Source organism: Nilaparvata lugens, chromosome 14 (assembly GCF_014356525.2).
Source record: "Nilaparvata lugens isolate BPH chromosome 14, ASM1435652v1, whole genome shotgun sequence".
Classification (NCBI taxonomy): domain Eukaryota; kingdom Metazoa; phylum Arthropoda; class Insecta; order Hemiptera; family Delphacidae; genus Nilaparvata; species Nilaparvata lugens.
Window position 1 is genome coordinate 8,241,740 of NC_052517.1, and position 26,032 is coordinate 8,267,771.

The following is a 26,032-nucleotide window of genomic DNA, read 5'->3' on the forward strand; positions in this document are numbered from 1 at the left end:
TTCCTGAATCTGATTGTATTTAAGGTCATGGATCGTTTTTGTATGTTGCCTTATTTTTCATTAATTTGTATATCATTATGCAGTATGGAGGAGGTCTACTCATGTATGTTGTCTTGTTATATTTGATGTTTTATTCTAGCTAATTATATTGGGTTATTTCTTAAGAATACCTTTCTCTATACCTTTTTCTGAGCATTCATTGTTTGGATGATATACCTACATGTGTGGTTACAAAATTTTTAGCTAGTAGCTGTTTCTCCTGTATGCATTCTGATATGTCGTTTCAAACTACCTAACTGAGAACTTTTGAAGTCACATAACTCACAGCTGAAAGGTTTTTCTCCAGTATGTGTTCTCATATGACTTTTCAAATTACTTGAATGAGAACTTTTGAAGTCACATAACTCACAGCTGAAAGGTTTTTCTCCAGTATGTGTTCTCATATGACTCTTCAAATGACCTGAATAAGCACTTTTGAAGTCACAAAACTCGCAGCTGAAAGGTTTTTCTCCAGTGTGTGTTCTCATATGACTCTTCAAATTACTTAAATGAGAACTTTTGAAGTCACATAACTCACAGCTGAAAGGTTTTTCTCCAGTATGTGTTCTCATATGTAATTTCAAACTACCTAATCTATGACTATTGAAGTCACAAAACTCACAGGTGAAAGGTTTTTCTCCAGTGTGTGTTCTAGTATGTATTTTCAAAGCATCTAACCTAGTACTTTTGAAGTCACAAAACTCGCAGCTGAAAGGTTTTTCTCCAGTATGTGTTCTCATATGACTCTTCAAATTACTTAACTGAGAACTTTTGAAGTCACATAACTCACAGCTGAAAGGTGTTTCTCCAGTGTGTTTCCGAATGTGTCTCTTCAAATTAGCAGAATTTGGTGTTTCATAGCTACAGTGAGCACAGCTGTAGAGCTTGATCTTTTTGCCAGCCACAGATGACTCAGTGCACTTTTCCACTGGAGATATTGAATGCTCATTCAGTCCACCCACTTCTGTTGCATAGTCTCGGCCAGATGTGCTGCAGTTTGAATGCCACATCTCTGGTTCACTCTTCACTGCACTTCCTTCTGCCTCTTGTTCATCTGCAATCATCAACAATGCAACATGTAGATTATTAAAACAGGATATTATAAAGTGACATTCACATTATAAAGTGAGTGGAAATGATACGACAACAGATCAAACAATTTTGTGTTACCTCTGCATTCTTTGGTAGGTAACTCTGATCCAAGTCATCCCAGCGAATATCATATTAATTGCTGATTATTGCTTATAATCATCATCAATAATATACATCAGTTGTCAAGAAAATAAACTCCATCTGCGAAAATTTCCATTTGTAGACTGGCTGGCTGCTATGGCTCAGTATAAAATGAGTGCTGCTATCCACAGAGCTATCCTCTCCAGCCAACACCCACTCAACAGAATACCTCAAAACAGTCAGCAAGTGAGGGATGTGGCTAAGGGATAATAAGCTAATAATATGCTCAACAAACTTCTTTAGTAGAATAGAGCAATAATTGTAGTTGCACAGAGACAGTGATACTGGAAAAAGTTAACAGAGGTAATTAATAAAATTAGATACCTTCAAATCTATAACAAGTTGTAGGAGGACCTCTTTAGACTGATATATGCAATTTTATGGAATAGTATAAACACACTACATTTATCACCTAACACATTTGTTCTGTACATGTTCATGGTTGATATGTGGCAGACAGCCCATTCTGGAGTAGCATTCACACAGGAGTTCCACTCCCAAACATTGAAACATTTTATGTGAGAAAGCTGGCCACAATCTAATCACCCAAGGAACAGAGGTAGACCCTGGTCAATCAAGGATCTGGCAGTAATAGAATTCATCTCACCATATGGATCCTCTTTGATGAAGATCATGTTGTAGCCAGGGATTAGATAATGTTGTTGGCAGCAATCATCTTCCACTGCAGCTGGTTGCTGGCTGCTATCAACCTCATCCTCCTCCTCTTCCTTTTTAACAGTAACTGTCGCCATCTGCAACAAATACACATCACAGTCTATGGTAGGAATATCATCATTATAGAGACTACTTTTATTCACAGAGGTCTATGAAGGGCTTAGAAGTACAAGTTGGATGTAATTTGAGGTACAAGAGAGCAAGTGCATGTCTTAAACATATCACAAATGCCCCATAGACAGAATAAAATGGAGTATCCAAGATTGGCTGGATTTCAATTTGTCTAAGATGAACATAACATGAAAGGTTCTGTTTTATTATGTTTTAAAGATGAAAAGGAAGGTTAGTATCTTGCTTTTGATTGGCCTTATTATGTTAAATATCGGGGCACCGAGCTTTGCTGGTAATTTTTATTTATTGATAAACAGAACAAAATTCTCTGTAAAAATAATCATGTTTATATTTTACAGCTGGCTATACCACTGAACAGGTATAGAATGGAAACTGTCTATCCAGCCAATGCTTTTTACATGGTGGAAATACTAGACACATCACATGACCTTAGGAAGTTCCAATCCTGGTCTTCTGGTAAACGAGATCAATTGATATGGATCATTAAAGTGATCCAAACCTCCCATCAATACTATTACAATGCGGAGCTTCCTAACAAGATGGTGGATTTTTGCGCCAGGGTAGTAGCCAAGTTTCCATACTGTATGTATACTGTGGCTATATGTCAGCTTATAAATTTCAGGGATGATTTGATTTTCCACAGAATCACTTGCTCATTTTTTACTATCCACAGATAACGAAAGTCTCAGCTGTTTCAGCCAAGGATGAATTATCCTTTTAATTTTGTTCAGCGAGTTTTCCCAGGGATGAGACCTAGTGCAATCGAATTTTTATATCATAAACCTACTAGGCCTATGTTCCAAATTTCGTGAAAATTGTTAGAGCCGTTTTTGAGATCTGTTGAACATAAATAACCCGATATAAAAACATAAATATAGAGAAATATAAACAGATATACAGAAATTGTTTGCTCAATATAATAGGATATTATAGGCCCAAATTCACCAAAAATGAAAACTAGGATTGAGTGGCAGTATGTTTCAAGTCAGATGATTTCGAATTAGTTTTGTAGCTACAGTGAGCACAGCTGTAGAGCTTGGTCTTTTTGCCAGCCACAGATGACTCAGTGCACTTTTCCATTGGAGAGATTGAATAAATTGAATGCTCATTCAGTCCACTCACTTCTGTTGCATAGTCTCGGCCAGATGTGCTGCAGTTTGAATGCCACATCTCTGGTTCACTCTTCACTGCACTTCCTCCAGCCTCTTGCTCATCTGCAATCATCAATAATGCAACATTTAAAATATGAAAACAGGATATTATATAGTGTCATTCACATTATAAAGTGAGTGGAAATGATAGGATAACAGATCAAACAATTTTGTGTTACCTCTGCCTTCTATAGTAGGTAACTCTGATCCAAGTCCTCCCAGCCAATCTATATATATAAAAGCGAAATGGCACTCACTCACTCACTCAGTCACTCACTCGCATAACTAAAAATCTACCGGACCAAAAACGTTCAAATTTGGTAGGTATGTTCAGTTGGCCCTTCAGAGGCGCACTAAGAAATCTTTTGGCCTAAGGGTTGGCTCAGTATAAAATGAGTGCTGCTATCCACAGAGCTATCCTCTCCAGCCAACACCCACTCAACAGAATACCTCAAAACAGTCAGCAAGCGAGGGATGTGGCTAAGTGATGATAAGCTAATAATATGCTTCAGCAAAGTTCTTTAGTAGAATAGAACAATAATTGTAGTTGCACAGAGACAGTGATACTGGAAAAAGTTAACAGAGGTAATTAATAATATTAGATACCTTCAAATCTATAACAAGTTGTAGGAGAACCTCTTTAGATTGATATATGCAATTTTATGGAATAGTATGAACACACTACATCTATCACCTAACACATTTGTTCAGTACATGTGCATGGTTGACATGTGGCAGACAGTCCATTCTGGAGTAGCATTCACACAGGAGTTCCACTCCCAAACATTGAAACACTTTATGTGAGAAAGCTGGCCACAATCTAATCACCCAAGCAAGGTGTGTAGACCCTGGTCAATCAAGAATCGGGTAGTGATAGAATGCATCTCACCATATGGATCCTCTTTGATGAAGATCATGTTGTAGCCAGGAATTAGATAATGTTGTTGGCTGCAATCATCTTCCACTGCAGCTGGTTGCTGGCTGCTATCATCCTCATCCTCCTCCTCTTCCTTTTTAACAGTAACTGTTGCCATCTGCAACAGATACACATAAAATTCAATAGTAGGCATATTATGGCTTCAAGGTCTGTGATATGTCCAAGTCTATTTTTAAACTTGGACAGAGCAACAGGTAGTTGGAAAGGGTCAGCTATTGTTCCTGGGTAGGCCTATATGAATGCCCATTGTTGGAGGCTAGTATGAAAGTTGGACTCAAAGGTAATCTGTCATCTAAAGAGAGCACGATTTGGAGTAATGTGGAGTACTAGGCTACACATGCATATTGGCAAGTGGTCCTATGGATTTAGGAGTTTAAGGACTATGATAATAATTGTTACTTGTGTTACAAAGCCCCCCAATCTATTTTCACTAGATAATTTAGCATTATCTATTGATAATATAGCAGAGCTATCCACAACAACCTTCAGGTGACAATGCTTGTTTCTGAGAGATAGCTAATAATTTGATATCAACAAAAACCAAGAAAATAATACCTCTAACACCTTTGGAATAGTGAGGCATAATTTAAACTAGCTCAAGTTGAGTGTAATTTGGGGAAAGTGAGCCTTAATCACATCATTAAGCTATCAAAATTCATATTAGGCTTATCTCATTTACCATTTTGATGCATTTCAGCTACTACATGAGTAAAAATACAGCAAAAGTGAAATTACTTTGTCCAGGGAATTATTTGGCTCGGAATCAAGATGGTGAGGAGTATGATACATCAACTACCTTCTTACCTACCTATAGTTCATTTGACGAGAAGATAAAGTAAAAGCATTGAGAAATCATATCTCTAGAGGTCTATCTGTCTATGGTGAAAGAAAACGATTGTGTGTGTATATCTAAGATAAAAGTAGAATATTATCTGTGTGCCGTAGACAAATAGATCTCTAGAGAGTATGATTTCTTAATGCTTTCACTCTATTTTCTCGTCAAATGAACTATACTAGATACTGAAACTCAAGATTTGATTCGAAAAAAGAATTTTGTGGTGTAATGAAAGTTTAAAGTGTAATTTTACAGCAGTTTCATATTGGGCAGTACAGGGTTGAATAAGATGAGCAGTATGGACCTCTTATGGGTCCACAAAATATCTACTCAGAAACGTACTCTCTATAGTCAACAGCAACAGGGAAGGCTCAAAACCAAGAAAATGGTTATACTTTCCAACTAATATAGAGCATTAGAGAAAGGATGAAGGAAGAAATATTGCCACCTTTATAAACAATAGGACAACCCTTTCCGATCCCATGAACCTGTTGCATTTCTACCTTCAGGTAGTTGGACCCACCAGAGATCTCAAAGCCCATATTATTTTTAGAGACTACTATTATTTACAGAGGTCTATGAAGGCCTTAGAAGCACAAGTTGGATGTAACTTGAGGTACAAGTGAGCAAGTGCATGTCTTGAACATATCACAAGTTCCCCATCCACAAAATAAAATTGAGTATCCCAGATTGGCTGGATTTCAATTTGTCTCATTGAAAAATAAGATGAACATAGCACAAAAGGTCTGATTAATTATGTTGTAGATATGAAAAGGAAGGTTAGGTTCTTGCTTTTGATTGGCCTTATTATGTTGATATGATTCTAAGGCCTGAATTCACCAAAAATGAGAACTAGGTTTGAGCAGCAGTATGTTTTAAGTCAGATGATTTTGAATTGTTTTTGTAACATGATTTTTTGTTTATTGAGGATCAACTGGAACTCAAAACAAGTTTTTGTTTTGGTGAATTTGGTCCTAAATGTTGGGATCATTTTAGATGATAACACAAATAACAGAATGTTATGTTTTTGCAGCTGCTTTTAGCACACTTGAAATCTGGACAAACAAAATAATGTCACCAGAGAACTATGATAATTTTATTAAATATTTTATCTATGATCACTCAAGCAAACTATCAATTGCTGACTTGCTGTTGGAAATTCACCAAATATTGTCTGTGAAATATTACTTTCAACACTGTTCTTTCTCAATGATGGAGGTGTCTGATTCTATCCTTCACTAATTACTCCCACTACCTAGGCTTTAAGACGAGATAAGCACAGTTATAGAACATGCAACGTGGATGACATAAGCCTCCCCCAGCATTGACTTAAGAAGTATAGCAGATCTCCAGCCTATTTGAGGGCATACCTGTTTAACCTGCTTCCTGGCAACATAAAATCCCTAGTGAATGACAATACCTTCATAAGAAGCCTAAAACAATACCTGATGGACAGACCATACTATAGCATTGCAGAATTCATTGATGACCACACCTTCTCACACCTTAAATAAAGGTGAACACCGACACCCCCACGATGGGATGAAAAAGATGATTCCCCAGTCAAGCAGACTGCGGAGAAGACATAAGAAGTAACAAGTAAGTAACAAAGATGGAAGGTGTCTGATGCTCCATCCTTCTCTAATCACTCCAACTACCTAGCAGCATTCTAATGCATCGTGCCAACACTCCCCACCAGCTATTGCCTGGCATTGTTTACAAAATTGTTTAATTGTTTACCCTGCTGGCAGCAGGTACATTGGTTTGGTGTGATTATGGAGATGTGATCATCACAAGAATGTAAAGCAAAATTACACAGTGCATCAAAATGCATACAGGATGACCATCTCTGTCTATGCTACAAACTGTGGAAGGAGAAATAGGTTTCTTCTCTTCATGTTAGATGTAATCTCACAGACTTTAGCAGATACTGATTGGTAAGTGAACATGATGCTAAATGAAGCACTGTTTGGTCAAACTGATCAGGAAACAAAATGTCATATCCAGTTTGTTCACTGATCAGCACATCATACTTTTCCACCAATTACTTGCTGAATGTAAACAGACATGGTGGAATAAATGTTGGTTTACAATTATAATGGACTCCATTATTATGTATTTCGGAGCAGAGAAATTGCATAAATGAATAATAATTTATTATTGTATATAAATGCGTATGGCATGAGGGAAGAAAACGATCATAAATAACATTATTTACACTGAATGAAGTGCTGTCATAATAATAATAAAATGAAACAATATTATGAGAATGTCATGCTTGCCAGTCAAATGGCTCTGTCAAAATGTAAAGCATAGAAAAAAATAGTTATTGGGTTCAAGTACCCTACACAGAAAATCAATCTCCATATTTTCAAATGTCATATTTTCAACCTGGAGTCACTCAGCCACTCTATAGCTTCTCTGGTGAGAGTGAGGAGGCCCACAACCCCTGTTGGAAATCTGTACATTGGACACTCATTTGTTATATGTTGAAGAGTTTGAACTTGACTACAATCACAATTCTCAGAATCTGCAATACCCCATCTATACATGGATGCTTTTGCCCTGCTGCAACCAGTCCTAATCCTATTGAGCCTGACCCATAATTTTCTAGGGAGAGAGAAACCTATTGGAGAGGCTGTCACATTTACTGTGTCTCCAATCTCATTCTGTTCACACCACTCTTTCCATGTGTCCAAGATTTGTTGGTTGCTCATCCTACAACTTAACCATGGAGGTCTTCGTGATCTCAGTCTTATTTCTGGTTCATCACTCAGAATTTGATGCATGGGAAGGAATAGGTTGCTCTCTATTTTTTCCTACAGTTGGCTGTTTGATTTGATACAGCGCAGGTCTGGTGGCTCTATATCAGAGAGTATCGGCAGCCAGTGTTGAGGTGTGGCCTGCAATGTCCCAGAAATTCTGCGCATTGTCTTGTTCAGCTCCACATCTATTAGTTTGACATGGCTGCTCTCATGCCAAACTGGTGCACAGTACTCTGCAATGCTGTAAACTAAAGCCAGGGCTGACTGCCGCAGAACAACAGCTCCTGATCCCCAGGTGGTACTTGCAAGTTTGCTGATTAGATTGTTGCTGGTTTGTATTTTAGCTCTCACCATTTCAAGATGTTTTCAATAGGTGAGACTGCGATCAAGTTTTATGCCCAGGTACTTTGGAGCTACTTCATTTTTCAATTTTGTTTTCCCCAGAAAAATATTCAGTGGTCTGTTGGCTTGAGCATTGGTCAAGTGGAAGGCAGTACAAACTGTTTTACTTGGGTTTGCCTTCAAACACCAATTTTCCAAGTAGTGTTTCATCTTTGAGAGATCTGGATTCAGTATATTCTTAAGGTCTTGGAAGTTGGAGGCTTGTGCAGTTAATGCTATATCATCTGCATACATGAACTTTTTACTCTCTGTTCTTGGCAAATCAGAAGTATATAGGTTGAAAAGAACTGGGGCAAGTACTGATCCCTGCGGAAGGCCATTTTGAAGGACTTTGCACTGGCTCTTCTTCCCATTCAAAACAACATACAGTTTCCGGTTTGAGAGCATGTCACAGAAGAGATTCACAATTTGCCTGCTCTTCACCATTCTAGCAACCTTAAGCAACAATCCCTGAACCCAGACTGTATCATATGCTGATGTGAGGTCCAGGAAGATAGCACCAGTCTTTTTCTTTGCTTGGAAACCTGTCTCAATGAACGTAGTCAAACCCAGCACCTGTTCTACACAGCTTCTGCCCTTCCTGAAACCAGCTTGTTCATTCGGGATCATTGGTTCTATGAGGAGCTCCAATCTAGCCAGAAGTGTTCTTTCAAATAATCTATGAATGCAGCTCAAAAGGGAGATAGGTCGATAACTTTTCACATCTGTTGCAATTTTACCAGGTTTCAACACTGCAATGACCTTTGCTTTTCTCCAGTCATCTGGGATTTTAGCCTCCTTCAGCATATTTGAGAACAATGCAGAAAGCCATAGCCTGGCTATGATGAAATGTCTAGATGTGTTAGGAATTCAGGGAGGACCCCATCATGTCCAGCTGCTTTGCCATTTTTGATTATTCTTAGTGCATTGTTCATCTCTTCAGAAGAAACAGGAGCAGACGTCTGGCAGGTTTGAAGACATTGCTGAAATTCCCTACATAAAGTGCGTTTGACCTGGCGTTTATGTTTCAAGTTGACCTTCACCTGGGATGTTTCAAGCAATGATGCTGCTACTGATTCTGGACTTACTGAGCCTGGATTGGTAGGGAGATTCTCAGCTGCACCTAATCTTCTAAACAGAGACCAGCTTTTCCTACTTGAATGTTTGAAATCCAGCTCCTCCATGGCTTGTACCCATCTAGATTTCCTCTCATCATTGAGATTCCTCAAAAGATCTTCTGAGAGCTCCCGAGCTCTTGTGTCATCCTCTGTGTCACAATATTCATTCCACAGAGCTTCACAGGCTGTGCTCGAGCATGGAATATATTGGGACCTGAATCCTCTTGGAATAGCTCGAATTGCTGCACTTCGTAATAGTCCTGTGAAACGTCTATAGTTTGATATATTGTGGGGAATCTGGCAGATGTAAGTCTCTATATGATTTGTATATTTCTCCCAATCTGCTTTTTCAAGTTCCATCGTGACACAGGGGTGCTTTTCACAACCGGAATTGTGAGGCCAATTGTTGTGACTATAGGCCTATGTTGTGACCGAGGGAAACGCCTGAGGTAGAGCTGGCTCATTGGCAGAGGAAGGTTGTTCACATCTCTGGTCACGAAACAGAGATCTGGGTTAGTTGGTCTTGCCCATCTTGCAGAGTGGAAGCTACCTCCTTGTTTTGCATCATAAACAAGAGCAAGATCTCTAAGAGCTGCCCATCTTGCCAAAAACTCACCGTCAGAGTTGCATGAGCTATATCCCCAGTCTGTATGCCTTGAATTGAAATCACCCACACATGTGGCTGGATGTGTAACATCTTAGAGAGTGTTCTGTTCCCATCTAGATGAGGGTGGTTTGTACACATTAACTATCTGGATCTTATTCACTTTGAAACTCACATAATATTCTAGAATATCTATCTCCGATACTGATTTTTCAAGTTTAGAGCCAATGAACACTGCTACACCATGTTTGGGGTGTGGGACAAAACAGACAAGAGTGTACCCTGGTATAGACAGCACTCTGATATTTTCTTGCGTGACATGAGTTTCCTGGAGTGCAATTACGTTAAATGTTAAATTTTTGGATATTTTACAGATTACTTCAGATTTGGCTCTAGTGAAGCCTTTAACATTTAGTTGAAGGATTTGTAAATTGTGCTTGGAGTTAAGTTTATTATTTACATTGTTCTGAGAAGAACATTTTTACCCTCTGTGACTGGGTAGCCCTCTATGAGGGTCCAGTCATCTTGGATGTGGTTTTGACATGTCAGTGTCATGCCACGCTGTGATCATTCAGCTTTCTCTGCGATTTTATTTGTTTGTTAAAGTCGTTTTCGTAAGTCGTTTTCCAGTTGCAGAGATAACCAGGGAGCACGTGAGATGAACTTGGATGTGATCACAATCACCCCCCCCCATTTATTATTATTGTTATATTATTATTATTATTATCAATATGATGAATATGAAATTGATATGTCACAGTCATAAGGTTAGTTTTTTACACACAATTCTGATACAATTATATTCCAAAATAAACTTACAAACTATAAATTACAAATTTAGATGGACTAATCCAAATAATTCAGGTATTCCAAAACATTTATTTGGCTTTTCATCTACTCCAAAGCAATAACTGAATTGTATTTGCTCATTTAAGTCTAGAACTAAAATTTAAACCCTACCACAGTCGAGGGTTTAAAATCACACTGTTTCAAGTTCTGGACTTGACAATTTTTGATAAATCCTTGACTCGAAAAGTGGCAAGAATCTAATTCAAGTCCTGGACTTATAAGCCATCACTCAGAAAGCTAAATTATTAACTCCAGGGTCTAATGTGATCTCTAAACTCCAGAGTCTATTCAAGTCCTTGACTACATTAATGCTCTGACTCGGAAAGCCAATTTTCTGACTCCAGAGTTTAAAGCCAGTTAAAGTCTAGAACTTAGCTAAATCCCGAGTTCGGAAACCAGCCCATAGTAATTTAAGGGCCGGTTTCCAAGCTTGGGATCTATAAGTTCTGGACTTACAGAGTCCAGGACTAAAATAAGATCTCGGGTCTAAATTGACTTTCTGAGTCACGATTTTATCTTCTAAACTCCGGAGTCTATCAAGTTCTCGACTTATTTGAGTCCAGGACTTCAACGCAGTAAACGTGAGGGAAAAACACAATATTTTGCTGTTGTATTGTTGGCATTATAGCAAAACGGAAACAGTTGATTACAGCAGGACAATTATTCAAATGAGAATGCTCTCCAAACTATATTGTAAAAATACATTTTGATTGCTTGGTAGGCCTATTCAAAGCAAAACCTTTGAAAGGTGAATGAATAAACATTTCATTTTACGTTCTATGCTATTATTGATCATTGATCCTAACCAGTGATTTTGGAATAAAAATTTCATTAGGCTATTGAGTTTGAAAACTTAATTGTTTTGAAAAAACTGGAGTAATAATTTATTATTATCAATATGTTGAATATGACATTGAAAAATAATATTCAGATTGGAATATAAATTCCAAGGCAATCCTTGTATTATTTCGTTTGAACATTTTTAGATTATGTTACAGTTGTAAAATGGGGTTAGTTTTTTATGCATATTTCTGATACAATTTTATTCCAAAATGAACTTGCAAACTATAAATTATGAATTTATGTGGACTAATCCAAATAATTTAGGTATTCCATGATATCTATTTGGCTTTTTATCTACTCCAAAACAATAACTGAATTGTGTTTGCTCAGTTAAGTCTAGAACTTGAATTTAAACCCTACTCCAGTCGAGGGTTTAAAATCACACTGTTTTAAGTCCTGGACTTAACAATTTTTGATAAATACTTGTCTCGGAAAGAAGCGAGAATCTAATTCAATTTCTGGACTTATAAACCCTTCACTCAGAAAGCGAAATTATAAACTCCAGGGTCTAACATGATCTCTAAACTCCAGAGTCTATTCAAGTCCTCAACTATGTTAACGCTCTGACTCGGAAAGCCAATTTTCTGACTCCAGAGTTTAAAGCCAATTAAAGTCTAGAACTTAGCTAAATCCCGAGCTCGGAAACAGGCCCTTAGTTTTTTCCAATTATTATGTCATGTCCCAAGCAGTCGAAAGCTTTGATGTAATCCAGTAGAAGTGCTGATATGAACATGTTTTTATTTTACTTACATGCTCTAACCTTTATTGAATAGCCTAGTATGTAAATATTAATTATGTCAGAATCGATCAATAATGCTTTAGCTTCATTTATCATAAGATATTATATAAATAATTAATACCGTAATGTACCTATTATTGAATTAAATAGACCCTACCGGTTTTTAGGTTATGTAAGAAACACTATTGTGATACAGTGGTTATACAATTTTCAAATAGGTTACTTACTTCTGACTCCATTTTGGTATTCGTACTAGAATTACAAATTTTATAGTCAAATTGGTACTAGGTTAAGATTAAAAACCACCAAATTATAATAAATTAAATAGAAGACAGCAGTGCACACATTCCACATAAATAACAGGCCCCGAGCAACAATGATCGATACCAACGAGCTAAAATATAGTAACCCATAGAGCGGCTGTTGGTGTGCTTTCAGCGCTCTCAATGTGTTACACGGCGAACTAAGGGCAGCCATGACAGAGAGAGGCAAGAAGAGCCTCTATTGCCAGTCTGCCAATGTAGGAATAGGTGTGTTTTTGTGAATTAAATTGATTTCTAAGACTAATTATTATATTTATATATATGATGATGGTATTGCAAACTTGACTGGAATGAACTATAGACATCAGCTTATATTATATGATCATGTTAGGCCGGTATTAGATAGTAATAGTATTAGACGGTAACATGAAAAAAGATAAAAATATGATTTCGTTCAACTTATTTCATATATGATCTGCATATGACAGAAATATTACCGTCTAATACCGGGCTTAGTTTGTTATTTTTTTGACTATCATAATTTGCCTTCTTGTTTTGAACTTAGAGATAATGTAGATAAGTACTGTATAAGCTGGTATCAAAGAAACGTCTTCATAAACTAGTTTTTTCGAATTCCCTACTCAAAATAGCATAAAAAATAATCCAATTTCTAAAATTATAATTTTACAGTTACGGTATGGCATTTCAACTTAGTAGAGCACTTGTACGGCTAAGCAGTATTAACACTGTAACTTGGGCTACATTAATTTCACCAAGGCTTCAAGTAAAGCAATTCAAGCAATTAATTTTATAGATGCATAGCAACTTTAAAAAATATATTTAAAATGCTTAATGAAAATTCAATGCAATATTTATTAAATATAACTGATTTGCACCTTGTCGTTTATGCAAGTTTCCATTATATCAATAAGGCCATTCAAATTTTCCGCCGCTTCTTGCCTCTCTCTGTCATGGCTGCCCATGTTCAATCAGTGAACTGAATAATAACTAACTGGAACGGGCTGTACAATGCTAAGCTACAGCCAAAAGTGTGTAAGGCGGAGTGAGTGAGACAGACCTACCGTGTGGGATAGTGGGATCCCCTTCTCTCTCGTACTCATACATTTAAAGCAGGTTGTTGCAGGTCCAGGTCTTGAGTACGATTTTTCATTTTTAAAGTTGAAAAACGGATTTGAATGAGTATTGGGGCTATCAGTATTAGATCAAAACCTTTTCTTTTTAATATTGTGATGTATTTGTCGTAAAATGCGTAGAATTGAATAAAAATACGACCGAGAAATAGTGATGTATTGTGTTGCATTTGGATGCAAGAATGGGCATGTTAAAGAAAATGAAATACCATTTCACAGGTAAGTCAAACATTTTTAGTCTATTAATTAATTTGAAGAAACCTTCTTGTTTTGCATACATTTCCAATACTTTTTTCTATATTGATCAGTTTATTTAACCAAAAATAAAACAACAAATTTGGTTATATTCCTAGTATATGGTGATCGTTTCTATGCTACAGTAATTGAAAATTTAGGCCTACTTTATAACATCTAAAATAAAGAAACATAGTTGAAGAACAAATTAATCCTTATTCAAAAAAGAATAAATACAAATGATTATTAATTCTGTGTTATCATCATGAGATGATGATAATTTATTTTAGGTACGGTACCTACTTTAATTTTGAAAAATATGATATTGCTATCAGCTGAATTGTGATTAATTTTTGAAACCTTTCAGTTTCAAATAAATAATCGTTCAATTTACAATATTATAATAATTATTTAGCATATTTTACTGTTTGCTTATCATATGGTCATAATTATAATACAATTAATATAAATGTTTCTTCATAGATTTCTTTGCATCATTTCTGAAATTCCCACACTTACATGATTTGAAATGTTATCAGAATACCTAGTGCATTGCTATTATTATAAATTCAATAATCCTGTGTTAATAATCATCATGAGTCAACATGATTCATTTTATTTACCTACTTTTATTGTGAAAATATGAGATTGTTATCAGCTGAATTGTAATTAATTTTTGAAACCTTTCAATTTCAAATTGTTCATTTTACTCTGGTAATTATGTAGCATATTTTACTGTTTGCTTATCATAGTCATATAATATACCGTAATAAAATGTTTCTTCGTTATTTGCTTCATTTCTGAAACTCCCACTCTTACATGATTTAAAATTACACCAATTCAGTAATTCAGTATATTCAGTCCATGACCGGCAGTCGCCAGACAGATTTTGTCAAAATATAAAACAATCAAAACACAAATAACGAGAGATGGCCGCAGATAGGTTGTTTCGTGTGGCTCTGTAGATGGACTGCCTTAGTAACTCATTAAACAATCTCAAACTGGTCTACAAGTTCACTGGTCTCATCATCTCTCAATGAGTAGAGAGGGTAGTTGATGAATTTATCTCAAACCAGCCTACAAAACTTCCCATACTCCAGCTCACGAACACAAATTGGCAGTCTGTTAAAAATTTTTAGCATCCATAAGGGGTAGCATTCGTGTGCTTTCAATAGTCTGGAGTAGGGCAGGTCAATGTTGCCCCATCTCCTGGTATTGTGGTGGTGCAGCTGGCCCCTCTCCTGGTAGGCATGAACCTCACTCCTTAGGAGCCGTAGGGAGCTATACATGTACTGACTGTACACTGTCAGTATTTTCAGGCGTTTGAAGATTGGCCGGCAGTGCTCCAGGTAATGCGATGATGTGATGACACGAAGAACTTTCTTCTGTAGAAGGAGAATCCTTTCACAGCTACCTGCATGGCCCCATAGTACTATTCCGTAGCTTATATGACTATGGAACAGCCCATGGTAGGCTGTAATTAAGTAGTTGGCAGGCACATGTTGCTTCAGCTTCTGCATCAAAAACGTCACCCTGGCCAGTCGATTGCACAGCATGCCAATATGTCGATCCCACGATAAAGTGGGGTCCATCACAAAACCCAAGAGTTTGACCACCGCCTCACCATGAGCCTGACCACGCCTTAAGGTGCACAACAGGTTCTGTATTTCCCCTCATTTAGACACAGTTTGTTTGATTTAAACCACTGGCAAGCCTCTTCTACAAGAAGATTAGACTGGGCAACAGCAGTTTGGGGGTCCTCATCCTGGGCCAGCAGGGTGGTATCATCGGCAAACAATAAGGCTCTTCCATGCACACTGAAGTCATTGATGAATACAAGGAACAACAGAGGACCAAGAATCGATCCCTGCGGCACCCCATAGATCACCTACCTTGACCGTGATTCCGCACCATTCACCGATGTGACCTGCATTCTATTGGAGAGGTAATCCTCCATGGTTTTCAGGGGAACTCCACTTATCCCATACCTCTTCATTTTACCCAATAGTATGTCATGCGAGACACAGTCAAATGCCTTGGTCAAATCACACAAAGCAATGGAGACCGACTGCCTGCCCTCCATTGCCCCAAGAACCGACTCCACTAAATACTGCACAGCTCCCGTGGTTGATCTCCCCTGACGGAATCCATACTGGTGAGGTTGGGAGATGGAATTACTCTCAAAATACTGTGAAAGCTGAACATACATCACCGATTCCATGAGTTTGCCAAATACAGGAATTATCGAGACTGACCTGAAATTCGACAATTCATCAGGTTCACCTTTCTTGAAGATTGGAATTGTCCTTGATGTCTTCAGCACCTTGGGAAAAACTCCAGAATCCAAGCAGTCATTGATCAAATCACACAGTGGTACAGCTAAAACATCAACTATTGACTTCAACACCACTGTTGAGATTCCATAGATGTCAGGACTTGTTGAGCTCTTGTATCCCTTGACTATTTTTATCAGTTCTGCAGGGAAATTCTCTCCCACTTCACAAAACTGCAAGTACTGACAGGAACATGATTCACTGCATCATCAGGTGAACCGGTGAGAGCCTCCACTATCCCAGCCACCGAGTGAATAAAGAAATTGTTGAAGTCATCAGGACTTGCACCTCTTGACATTACAACCTTCCTGCTTTTGGAGCTGTTGATAACATTCCAGGCTGCCTTGCATGGGTTTGGAGCATTCCTAATACAACACCTAATGCACTAATGCACACCTACATAGCTCTACATTTATAGCCTGCTGTAAGTAGGCCTATATTATTGAATTAAGATATTTCCTTGAACAATAAATCATAAATCTTTCCTTTAACAATAACAATAAATCATATAATCCAAAAAACAATAGTATATCCTATCAAAATAAACATAAGACTGTGTTTAATAGTTCCGATTAAACACAGCCCTCCTTTGGACTGTGTACGAACAAAATTCGGGATTGGAATAATAAGGACTATGAGCCTGTTTTTTCATTCCTAATCATTTCATGACAGTTCATATTTGTCCTTGTTGAATAAATAAAAATAAATAGATGATACGCTTCTCTGAAATCTGGCCCAAAGTTATTCCCTTGCTTGTGAAAAGTTGACAATACTAAAACTACTGCAGCCACAAATGAAAAAAATCTTTTCTTTATTCATATTCAACCTATTTCATTATTTTTGCTCTCAAATAGTTAACAATGAACTGCTTAATGAAGGAAAAAATAACGCTTCCATGGAATAAGACATACAATATAGAAATAAAATAGAAATTGAAACTGTGCAATGTATTTTCCATAAGAGCCAATGTTAGCCCAGTCAATGAAGGTCAAAAAAAGCAGTTTCGATCCAAAAATTAAATAAAAGCTGAATTTCCCACCATCGATAGAACCCTCCCAGAGGGTCATTCTCCCAAAAGTCCCAAGAAATCCCCTTGGAGCTTTCCGCCCCAGCCCCCTAAAACATGAAAAATGCAGGTAAACACGAGAAATCAATTATCTCTGTAACCATTGATTGGAAACAGTTCTATCATATGCCATTCGATTTGTTACATTATGCACTACAATATTGGTTATATTAATTTTTCTAATAAAATCAACAGTTTTCTTGATAAAATAATATATATGTAAAAATTTAGGGGGTTTGTGATTTGATTTTTTTGTTTTCTTCGATTAAATTCGGAACAAGTAGTTTTAAAGGAAAATGAGCCAAATAATTAATGTAGTCACTGTCATTGCGAATCCATTGATGTATATTGTTATGTATTTGCGATTCGATTCGATGCCGTGGAAGGGGAAAAAGTTGACGCGGAATGGCGCGGCTGACTCTCTTAGCCATAGTAAATAGCAAACTGGAAATCAATTATCTCTGTAACCATTAATCGGAAAAAAATCTATCATATGTCATTCGATTCCCTACATTATGGACTGAAATATTAGTTTCATTCATTTCCTCAATAAATCAAACAGTTTCCTTGATAAAATAATATATATGTAAAAATTTAGAGATTTTTCGATTTGATTTTTGTTTTCTCCGATTAACTTCGAAGCAAATAATCTGAAGAAAATTAGACGAATAGTTAATGTAGCCACATTCATTGCGAATCAATTGATGTATATTGTTATTTATTTGCGATTCGATTTGACGCTGTAGAAAGGGAAACAGTCGACGCGGTACGGCGTGGCTGACTCTCTTCACCATAGTTAACAGTAAAATACAGTAGTAGGCCTACTGCTTTCTAAGTTGCATCTTATTCACACTATGGCGCTCGAAACAATCAATTTTGTCTATTGTTTTGACATGCGATGAAACTAATTTTTCACATTTTAATTCTCTAAAATAATTTTGTTGTTATATATGTGCTAAATCATGCATTCTATGACAGACAAAGATATTGTTTGCAACCGATAAAATATTCATACTATTACATAATATAATACATATTTAAAATATGTGTGTGTGATCATAATTCTATGCTAAAATTTATCATAAGTTATGAATGTCAAAAACTGAGATAAATCATACATTACAATAGTGTTAACAGTGGCAATTTCCTGATAAATCATAGCGTGCAGAGTTTACTGTTTTCTACAGTTAATATTCTCCAAGCCAGGTTGATAATATACTTTCAGTTGAGCCAAATATATATGACGGCTGAGGCATAAAAAAATTATACATTGGGCTTGTTGAGTTGAAACTTTCTATGATTCTCTCTGTAAAGTAGCTTATCTTCCGTTCTTACTAGTTGAATCTACATTATTTTATACAGTCCAATATGAAAATTCAGTAGATTCTGAAGATGAAAGCCACGCAAACATACAAATTAAGGAAGAATAAGCATGCATAAAAGGTAGGAAAATCATGGAAGTGTTTCACATTCAACCACAAAGTACCCTACCGTATAAGATTAATTGAAAGATGATTCATCATCTTCTATTATTTTTGTTGAGATATAGATTTTTCACCTCCACTCGCATCTTGTCATTCATTACACAAGGTTGGCAGAAGCTTTTCTTTATGTCGATTAATGTTGATTGAAATAGATTTTTATTAGGGCACCAAAAGAATAGATCATTTTCTATTTGAAGCATTCAAATTAAATCTATTGAACATGATTTCTTATGACTTAGCATTCACAGATTTAGTTGGGTGAAGCTATTTGAAAAATGTACCTGATTATCAATTTCATGGTTTTTATACCATTCTAGTTCATTGTGATCATTGAAGGGTTGACGTGGTGAGTTCATTCAAGTGAATTCTAGTACACAAGTATATTGTGTTTATAATGGGCTCTTCTTTATTTTCTATCGATGTTTTGCTCCAGTAGATAAAATTTAAAATGTTGGTTTTACATTTTATAAGCTTATAAATAATATAAATTAACGGTAATATAAATTTGATAAGTCCAGGATCAAATTAATCGATGTTGATTTTCATTGTATCGCTTTGTATCAATGTTACTTGCACTGTTTGCAATTCATCACTATTCTCTCAAGAATTAGTTTTTTATGAATTTCATGATCTGAAAATTGAAATTCAAATGCTATTTGGATGACGTTCACATTCCACTGGTTTTTTTTACAATAATTGTTACGTTGAAGAGTGAGGCAATTCAATCCATTTGGAAGTAAAAGGAAATCACAGTGCGATTTGAACAGTTGATAGTAACTTTGAAATTCAGTTGCTCAATTCATTTCGGCTTGATACTATCATTTGTAATTATAGTTGATCAGAAATATGCATTGTATATAATGTTTATATTTCAGTTTGACTAATCTTCTATCACAGTCTTGCTTTCATTCATAAACATGATAATCCTAAATAAGTTGATTACCTTAAAGATGTAGCTTATCTTACGTCAAACAATGTACAATACAAACAATTCTCATTAAATTACTATTATGATGATCATTGGAATTTCTGCCTGTGATTGAGAAAAAGTCATTTTATTAGCCTTGAAATTCGTACCTAGAAAAAGTTGCATTATCACTAGAAATTTTGTTATTTTTACCATTTATTATAGGTACTGTACATTGATTTTTGTGATTATAGAGATCAACTACTTTATTCTGAATCGGGATAAGGATAAATAGGAAAATTGTGAGATGGGGATAACATCCATAGTTACATAGCATCAATTTGAAAGCTCTGATAATAATGATTTGAACAGAACTGCGATTCTGGCTTGGTATTGCCTCTTCATGTTCAGTGAGAATAGAAAGCTTCAGAGTAATTCGTTCTCACTATATGTGATAATATTGGTAATATTTGGTAGCATTTGTGAATATTTGAACCGAATGTGCAACAAATTAATCTACTTTCAGCTTGAAAATATTAAACTTATCAGGAGTACAGTGTTATCATATAGTATCTCAGGTAGGCCCACCCTTTTATTTTGTTTTTTTTCTGTTCACGTGATCTGATGATATTTATTCCATTATCAAGTGTTTAAATTATAAAGAGTGATGAAACAAGATAAAACACAAGAAAAGCTATGAAAAGAAAATTTGAATCTTAATTTTTCACAAAATAAAGATAAGATGAAGGAGTCGGACACATAATATATCATGAAACTTCGTTGAAAAACATCAATATCTGAAACTAGAGTTATCAAATTGTGTTACCTCTGACTTGTATGGAGAAGGCACACTTCAAATTAATATAATAAATTCTGTGAGCAAACAACGAAATCCTGATTTTTATCATGAGCATGGTTGAATCAAGAAAATTGTAATATTTTTTAGAGTATTGAAAAGTGAAAATCTATATACAGCGCATGTCAAAACAATAGACAAAATTAATTGTTTCGAGCGCCATAGTGTAAATGAGATGCAATGTAGACAGCAGTATTATTCTGTTTACTATGGTGAAGGGAATCAGCCGCATCGGCTGTTTCCCCTTCCACAGCGTCAACTTGGATCGCAAATACATAAAAATATGAATCAATGGATTCACAATAAATGTGGCTACAATAATTATCCGTCACATTGCTCTTTAAAATTACTCGCTTTGAAGTTAATCGGAGAAAACAAAAAAATCAAATCGAAAAACCCCTAAATTTTTACATTTTATTATTTTATCAAGGTAACTGTTCGATTTATTGAGGAAATGAATCCGACTAATATTGTAGTCCTTAATCTAACGAATCGAATGACATATGATAGATTTTTTTCCGATTGATGGTTACAGAGATAATTAATTTCCAGTTTGCTGTTTAATATGGCTAAGAGAGTCAGCCGCGCCGTTCCGCGTCGACTGTTTCCCCTTCCATGGCGTCAAATCGAATCGCAAATACATAACAATATACATCAATGGATTTGCAATGAGAGTGGCTACATTTATTATTCGGCTCATTTTTCTTTAAAACTACTTACTTTGAAGTTAATCGAAGAAAACAATAAAATCAAATCGCAAACCCCTCAAATTTTTACATAGATATTATTTTATCAAGAAAACTGTTTATTTTATTGGAAAAATTAATATAACCAATATTGTAGTGCATAATGTAACAAATCGAATGGCATATAATAGAACTGTTTCCGATCAACGGGTACAGAGATAACTGATTTTCCGTGATTACCTGCATTTTTCAACTTTGAGGGGTGCTAGGGGGGAAAGCTCCAAGGGGATTTCTTGGGACTTTTGGGAGAATGACCCTCTGGGAGGGTTCTATCGATGGTAGAAGATTCAGCTTTTATTTAATTTTCGGATCGAAAAAACCTTTATTGACTGGGCTATGTGTTACAAAATGACGAATCCCACAGCAATGCGGGTTGCCTATCTTTACCAGATGCCTCACTTTCTTTGTGTTGCTAGTCCATTCCAGTTAGTATACAGTTCAGTGAGTACACAAAGACAGCGCCATCTTTGTAGAAATTAAATTTACCGCTAATTTCAAAACACACTTGAATTGAAACATTGTTACTTTTGTTCTTATATTTTAAAATGTACTATGAAATCACTTGAAATGGATCGATTCGAATTAATGCATCATATCTAATAATATTGTAATATTATACTGATTAATGATGATAGTTTTACTGATTGGAAAACCCTTATAAATTCTGATACAAGCTACTTTTGGACAAGGCAACAAAGTTGAACTACTGATGTTATAAGACTGACAGACCAAAGACAAAAAACTAAAGACTGAAGAACTGCTAATAATTCATTGCCACTCTGGGCGATACTATGGTGAGGTCCACAATATATTATGGCAGGGAAGAAAGATAGGAGAGCAACAACGTTGCCAGGTCTCTTAAATTACTTTGCCAACTCCAGATTAGGTTAGAGGACAGTGAACAATATTCTTGTGCTGATACTTTCGAGATATTTTGTGTACCTGAGATCCTGAAAACTTTAGACAAAGTGACAGAGGTTGGTAAGCCATTGAACATTGAAGTTCGTGCAGAAAAGTTTGATGTTTGATCAATTAAAGACCAATCGTTCAACTCCTGGTATAAAAGTGTGGTTTGTACAAAGAACTGATAAGAAGTTAATCTTGTAGAAAAGACGTGTGAAACGCACACTGTCAACATGCATCTGTGATGAACCAATCTATATTTAAATCAATCTTTATCCTGAGCAAGACGGATTTTGTTTGCAAAAGCACAGCAAACAATAATCGACAAGGAGTACAAGTTTCTGTGGTTCAATGAAGGAGGCTATATAAAGATTAAATGGGAAGAAGGCAGCAAAGCAATTCTTATCTCTAGTAATGGTGACTTACACAGACTCTAGATTTCAACAACTTTCGGTCTGGTATCAAAATGTTGGTGGAATGACTGAACTTCATGAGTTATCTCTTGCACTTTTGAATTCTTCTTGTGAGAATATTGTCTTATAGGAAACGTGGCTGACTGAGGACATTAGGGGGATTTCACACCAAAGCTGGGCCGGGCCGGGCTGAGCCGAGCAAGGCAGAGCAATGCGATGCCGAGCTTAGTGGAATCTGCCTAAGTTTGCACTGAAGCCAATTGTTGATTTGCTTGGTAGGTTTTCTAGTCTTTAGTGAGACATGCATACTATCAGATCAAATTGTAATTTTCAGTTGAAAGTGCAATAATAATGTCATCTACTTTGATGATGATGTTAATGGATATTAGTTTTACTCTTGATGATGAACATGAGGGAGGAAGAAGATCCTGGACTCATGATATCAATAAATAGATCATGAGACTAGTGGACAGTTCACAACTCTATACAAGCATCTCCAAGAACATGAAAAAAGGCTATGGATGGAGATGCTTCTCTTGTATAGAATTTAATGAACATTTCTATGTCAATATTAATTGTAGACATTTTTCAAGTTGGAATACAAAATACTGCACAGCTCACAAAGATCAAACTAAACTGAAAGAAGGCAGAAAATGATCGAGTTGGCTGTCAAGCCACTCACATATGTGAATTTGTTGCACAGTTCAGCTAAGCTTAGCCCGGCATCACCCGGCTTTGATATGAATGCTCCCAACTAAATCCTGCAAAGTTAGTGTGCAAGCAGATTCCACTCAGCTCGGCCCGGCCTGGATTAATACTGACAATATTGCTGATTACTATAACAGATTGAGGCTGTGCATAGCCTAAAAATAAAATTTCCACTGGTGATATTTTTCAAAGTTTTTCGATTTGTATAGGCTACTATCAAGCTATCAAAATAAAAAAGTTTTCTCAAGAAAACATTTTATTCTGATCATTACTTCTTGAGATATGAGTGCCAGAAGTTTTAATTTTTGGGACAGAACATTTCAAATTCGATAAGAGATAAATCCATGAGATTAGAGGATAGATTCTTCATAGTTAATCTAGTAAAATAACAATTTTCTGAAATGATCAATTTTTGAGAAAGTTATTCAATTTACTAAAAATGACCAAACATAACTTTTAGTTGAGTTATTTTTGGTACATTGAATATCTTCCTCAAAAGTTGATAGTTTCAGAAAATTCTTATTTTACTTGATAAACAATACCATGAAGAATCTATCCTCTGAATCTCATGGATTCATCTCTTACCGAATTTGAAATGTTCTGTTACAAAAATTAAAACTTCAGGCGCTCATAATAACTCAAAAAGTAATGATCAGAAAAAAATGTTTACTTGAGAAAACTTTTTCATTTTGATAGCTTGACTCCAACTCAACACGGTAGCCCGCTCTGATGGTACAGCTGCTGCTGACTGCAATGTTTTGTAGAGAAATGGATCCTTAAACTCATAAAAAAATCTGGCTATTTCTGGTTAAGAGTATGACGTCAACAGAAAAGATGAATTCGAAGATGATAATCTGTAGGGCTGCTGGAGATGATGATAATGTGTACGCTTGACTCGAAGCCTAATAAAATAAATTTGACTGTCGGCCCTAATCCTCCTCTAAAATAAAGAAAATTATCCAAATTATATACTAAATAACGATTCTCCTCTCATCACAAAATTCACTTCCTGACACCCAACATATTTTTGAATAGGATCTAAAATATCAGGTCATCTGTGATACATAAAATAATCATATTGATGAACAAAAATGAATTATCTCAGAAAATTGGGTATAAGAGAGGGCCAATTGCTCCCTAACTTCGCTCTCTAGGAAAAAAATTGAGGCAGTCACTCTTTTATTACTTCATTCATGAATATAAGCATAGAGAAAAGATAGCATAAGAAGATATCCCATGATGTAGGTCGTTAATTTTACAAATTTTAATCCGATTTCTTTGTCAACTCAAGTCGATTACTGTCTATTATTACTGTTTTGGCCGGGTGAGTTTGTAAGAGTGGCACAGTATCAGAGACAAGCGTCACAGCTTCACAAAAAAAAAACTACTAAGACTATCTGCTTGAGTTGACATTAAAATTGGAACATAAATGCACTATACCATGGAATATCCCTTCTTGTACTATCCTTTCTCCATGATATAACTCATTTGATAATAACAGTTGAATAACTTTTCAAGAAAATTATCAACGGTGAAGATCATTCAAGAAAATGTCTTGGGGGAACTGTAACAAAATAGTGTTGATATTTCATAAAATATATGGGATTATAAGTAAAATTGCTTGCTTTCACTCATTAAAGTATATTTTTGTGATTATTAACTTCGATATAATTTCATTCATGTTTTTTCTTTATTCCCAATATAGTTTTGGAACTTGAAATAGTAAATCGTAGATAATAGGGAGTAAAAATGGAAGGTAGGTACCATAGCCTGAAAGCTGAATTTCCAAAAAATACCATAAAACTTTTGAAATGTGTCATGATATTGTAATAAATTTCGTTCTATTGACAAATAATAATGTTCTCATATCTATTTCTAGAAGCATAATGGAGTTCTCATCACAATAGATTCCATAACATTTAAATAGTTTGTTTTATTCAGCCAATAAGTCTGACCAGAATATTGTAAAGCACAACATTGAATATAAACTGTGGAAGAGCCAATAATTATTGTAGCCATAGTACGGTACTACTTGATGAATTTAATAAACATGTAAGAAATTGAAAAATAACACACATAACCATTATTGTTTATATTTAGTGATATTTCTAATCTTAACCACTGCTCCTGGTAATGCAACTCGGAAATTATATCAATAGTTATTGTACCAACATGTTATGGGTAGGGTACTCAGTACTGAAGAGAATCAATCAGAGAAGTCAAGACGTCCTTAATCAGCACTTAATCATGGTTAAATATTTCATAAAATGTTATATTCAATTGAGCCACAAAAAATATTTTTGAATTGGATTATTTGAAGTTTGATCCAATAAATGAGATGAGGAAATACACAAAATTGAAATTTATCTTTCTTCATATTTATATAGATCAATGGTTCCCAATAAGTTGTCCATGAAAGCTCTAGAAGTGGTCCACAAGGAGTTCAAAGGAAGGAAAATTTATGTTTTAAGCTTTATTAGTGTTTTTTAAAGTTATCTTTTTTTGTCTATATTAACGTATAATCAATTTCTCTTCGAAAATGATATATCAAACTCATCTCAAGTTCATAATATGTTTCCAATCGGTAAAATAAGTGATAAGTTCCCAATGTCTAATGCTATAAGTTAGGACTTGAAAGTGTGTTTGGAATCTTAATGGTGGATTTGT

General features: G+C 35.6%; 2 protein-coding genes across 11 annotated transcripts in view; one reads left to right on the plus strand and one right to left on the minus strand.

Annotated features, from left to right (window-relative positions):
• LOC111053229 (gastrula zinc finger protein XlCGF57.1-like) overlaps positions 1-12,677 on the minus strand; it is an 89,158-nt gene extending 76,481 nt beyond the window's left edge. For 5 of the 10 annotated variants that reach the window (XM_039440694.1, XM_039440695.1, XM_039440699.1 and 2 more), the window contains exons 1-5: positions 12,529-12,677; positions 4,120-4,264; positions 3,202-3,293; positions 1,880-2,024; positions 1,002-1,093 (exon numbers count right to left, since the gene is read on the minus strand). In XM_039440694.1, the coding sequence (XP_039296628.1) occupies positions 1,002-1,093; positions 1,880-2,024; positions 3,202-3,293; positions 4,120-4,264; positions 12,529-12,540 (486 nt within the window). In that variant the 5' untranslated portion in view covers positions 12,541-12,677. Of the gene's footprint in view, positions 1-1,001; positions 1,094-1,879; positions 2,025-3,201; positions 3,294-4,119; positions 4,265-12,528 lie in introns of those variants that run through there. The other 5 variants (XM_039440696.1, XM_039440692.1, XM_039440691.1 and 2 more) reach the window with 5 other exon arrangements.
• Positions 1-26,032, plus strand: part of LOC111043467 (gastrula zinc finger protein XlCGF8.2DB-like) — a 138,967-nt gene that overhangs the window by 21,010 nt on the left and 91,925 nt on the right. The window lies entirely within an intron of this gene.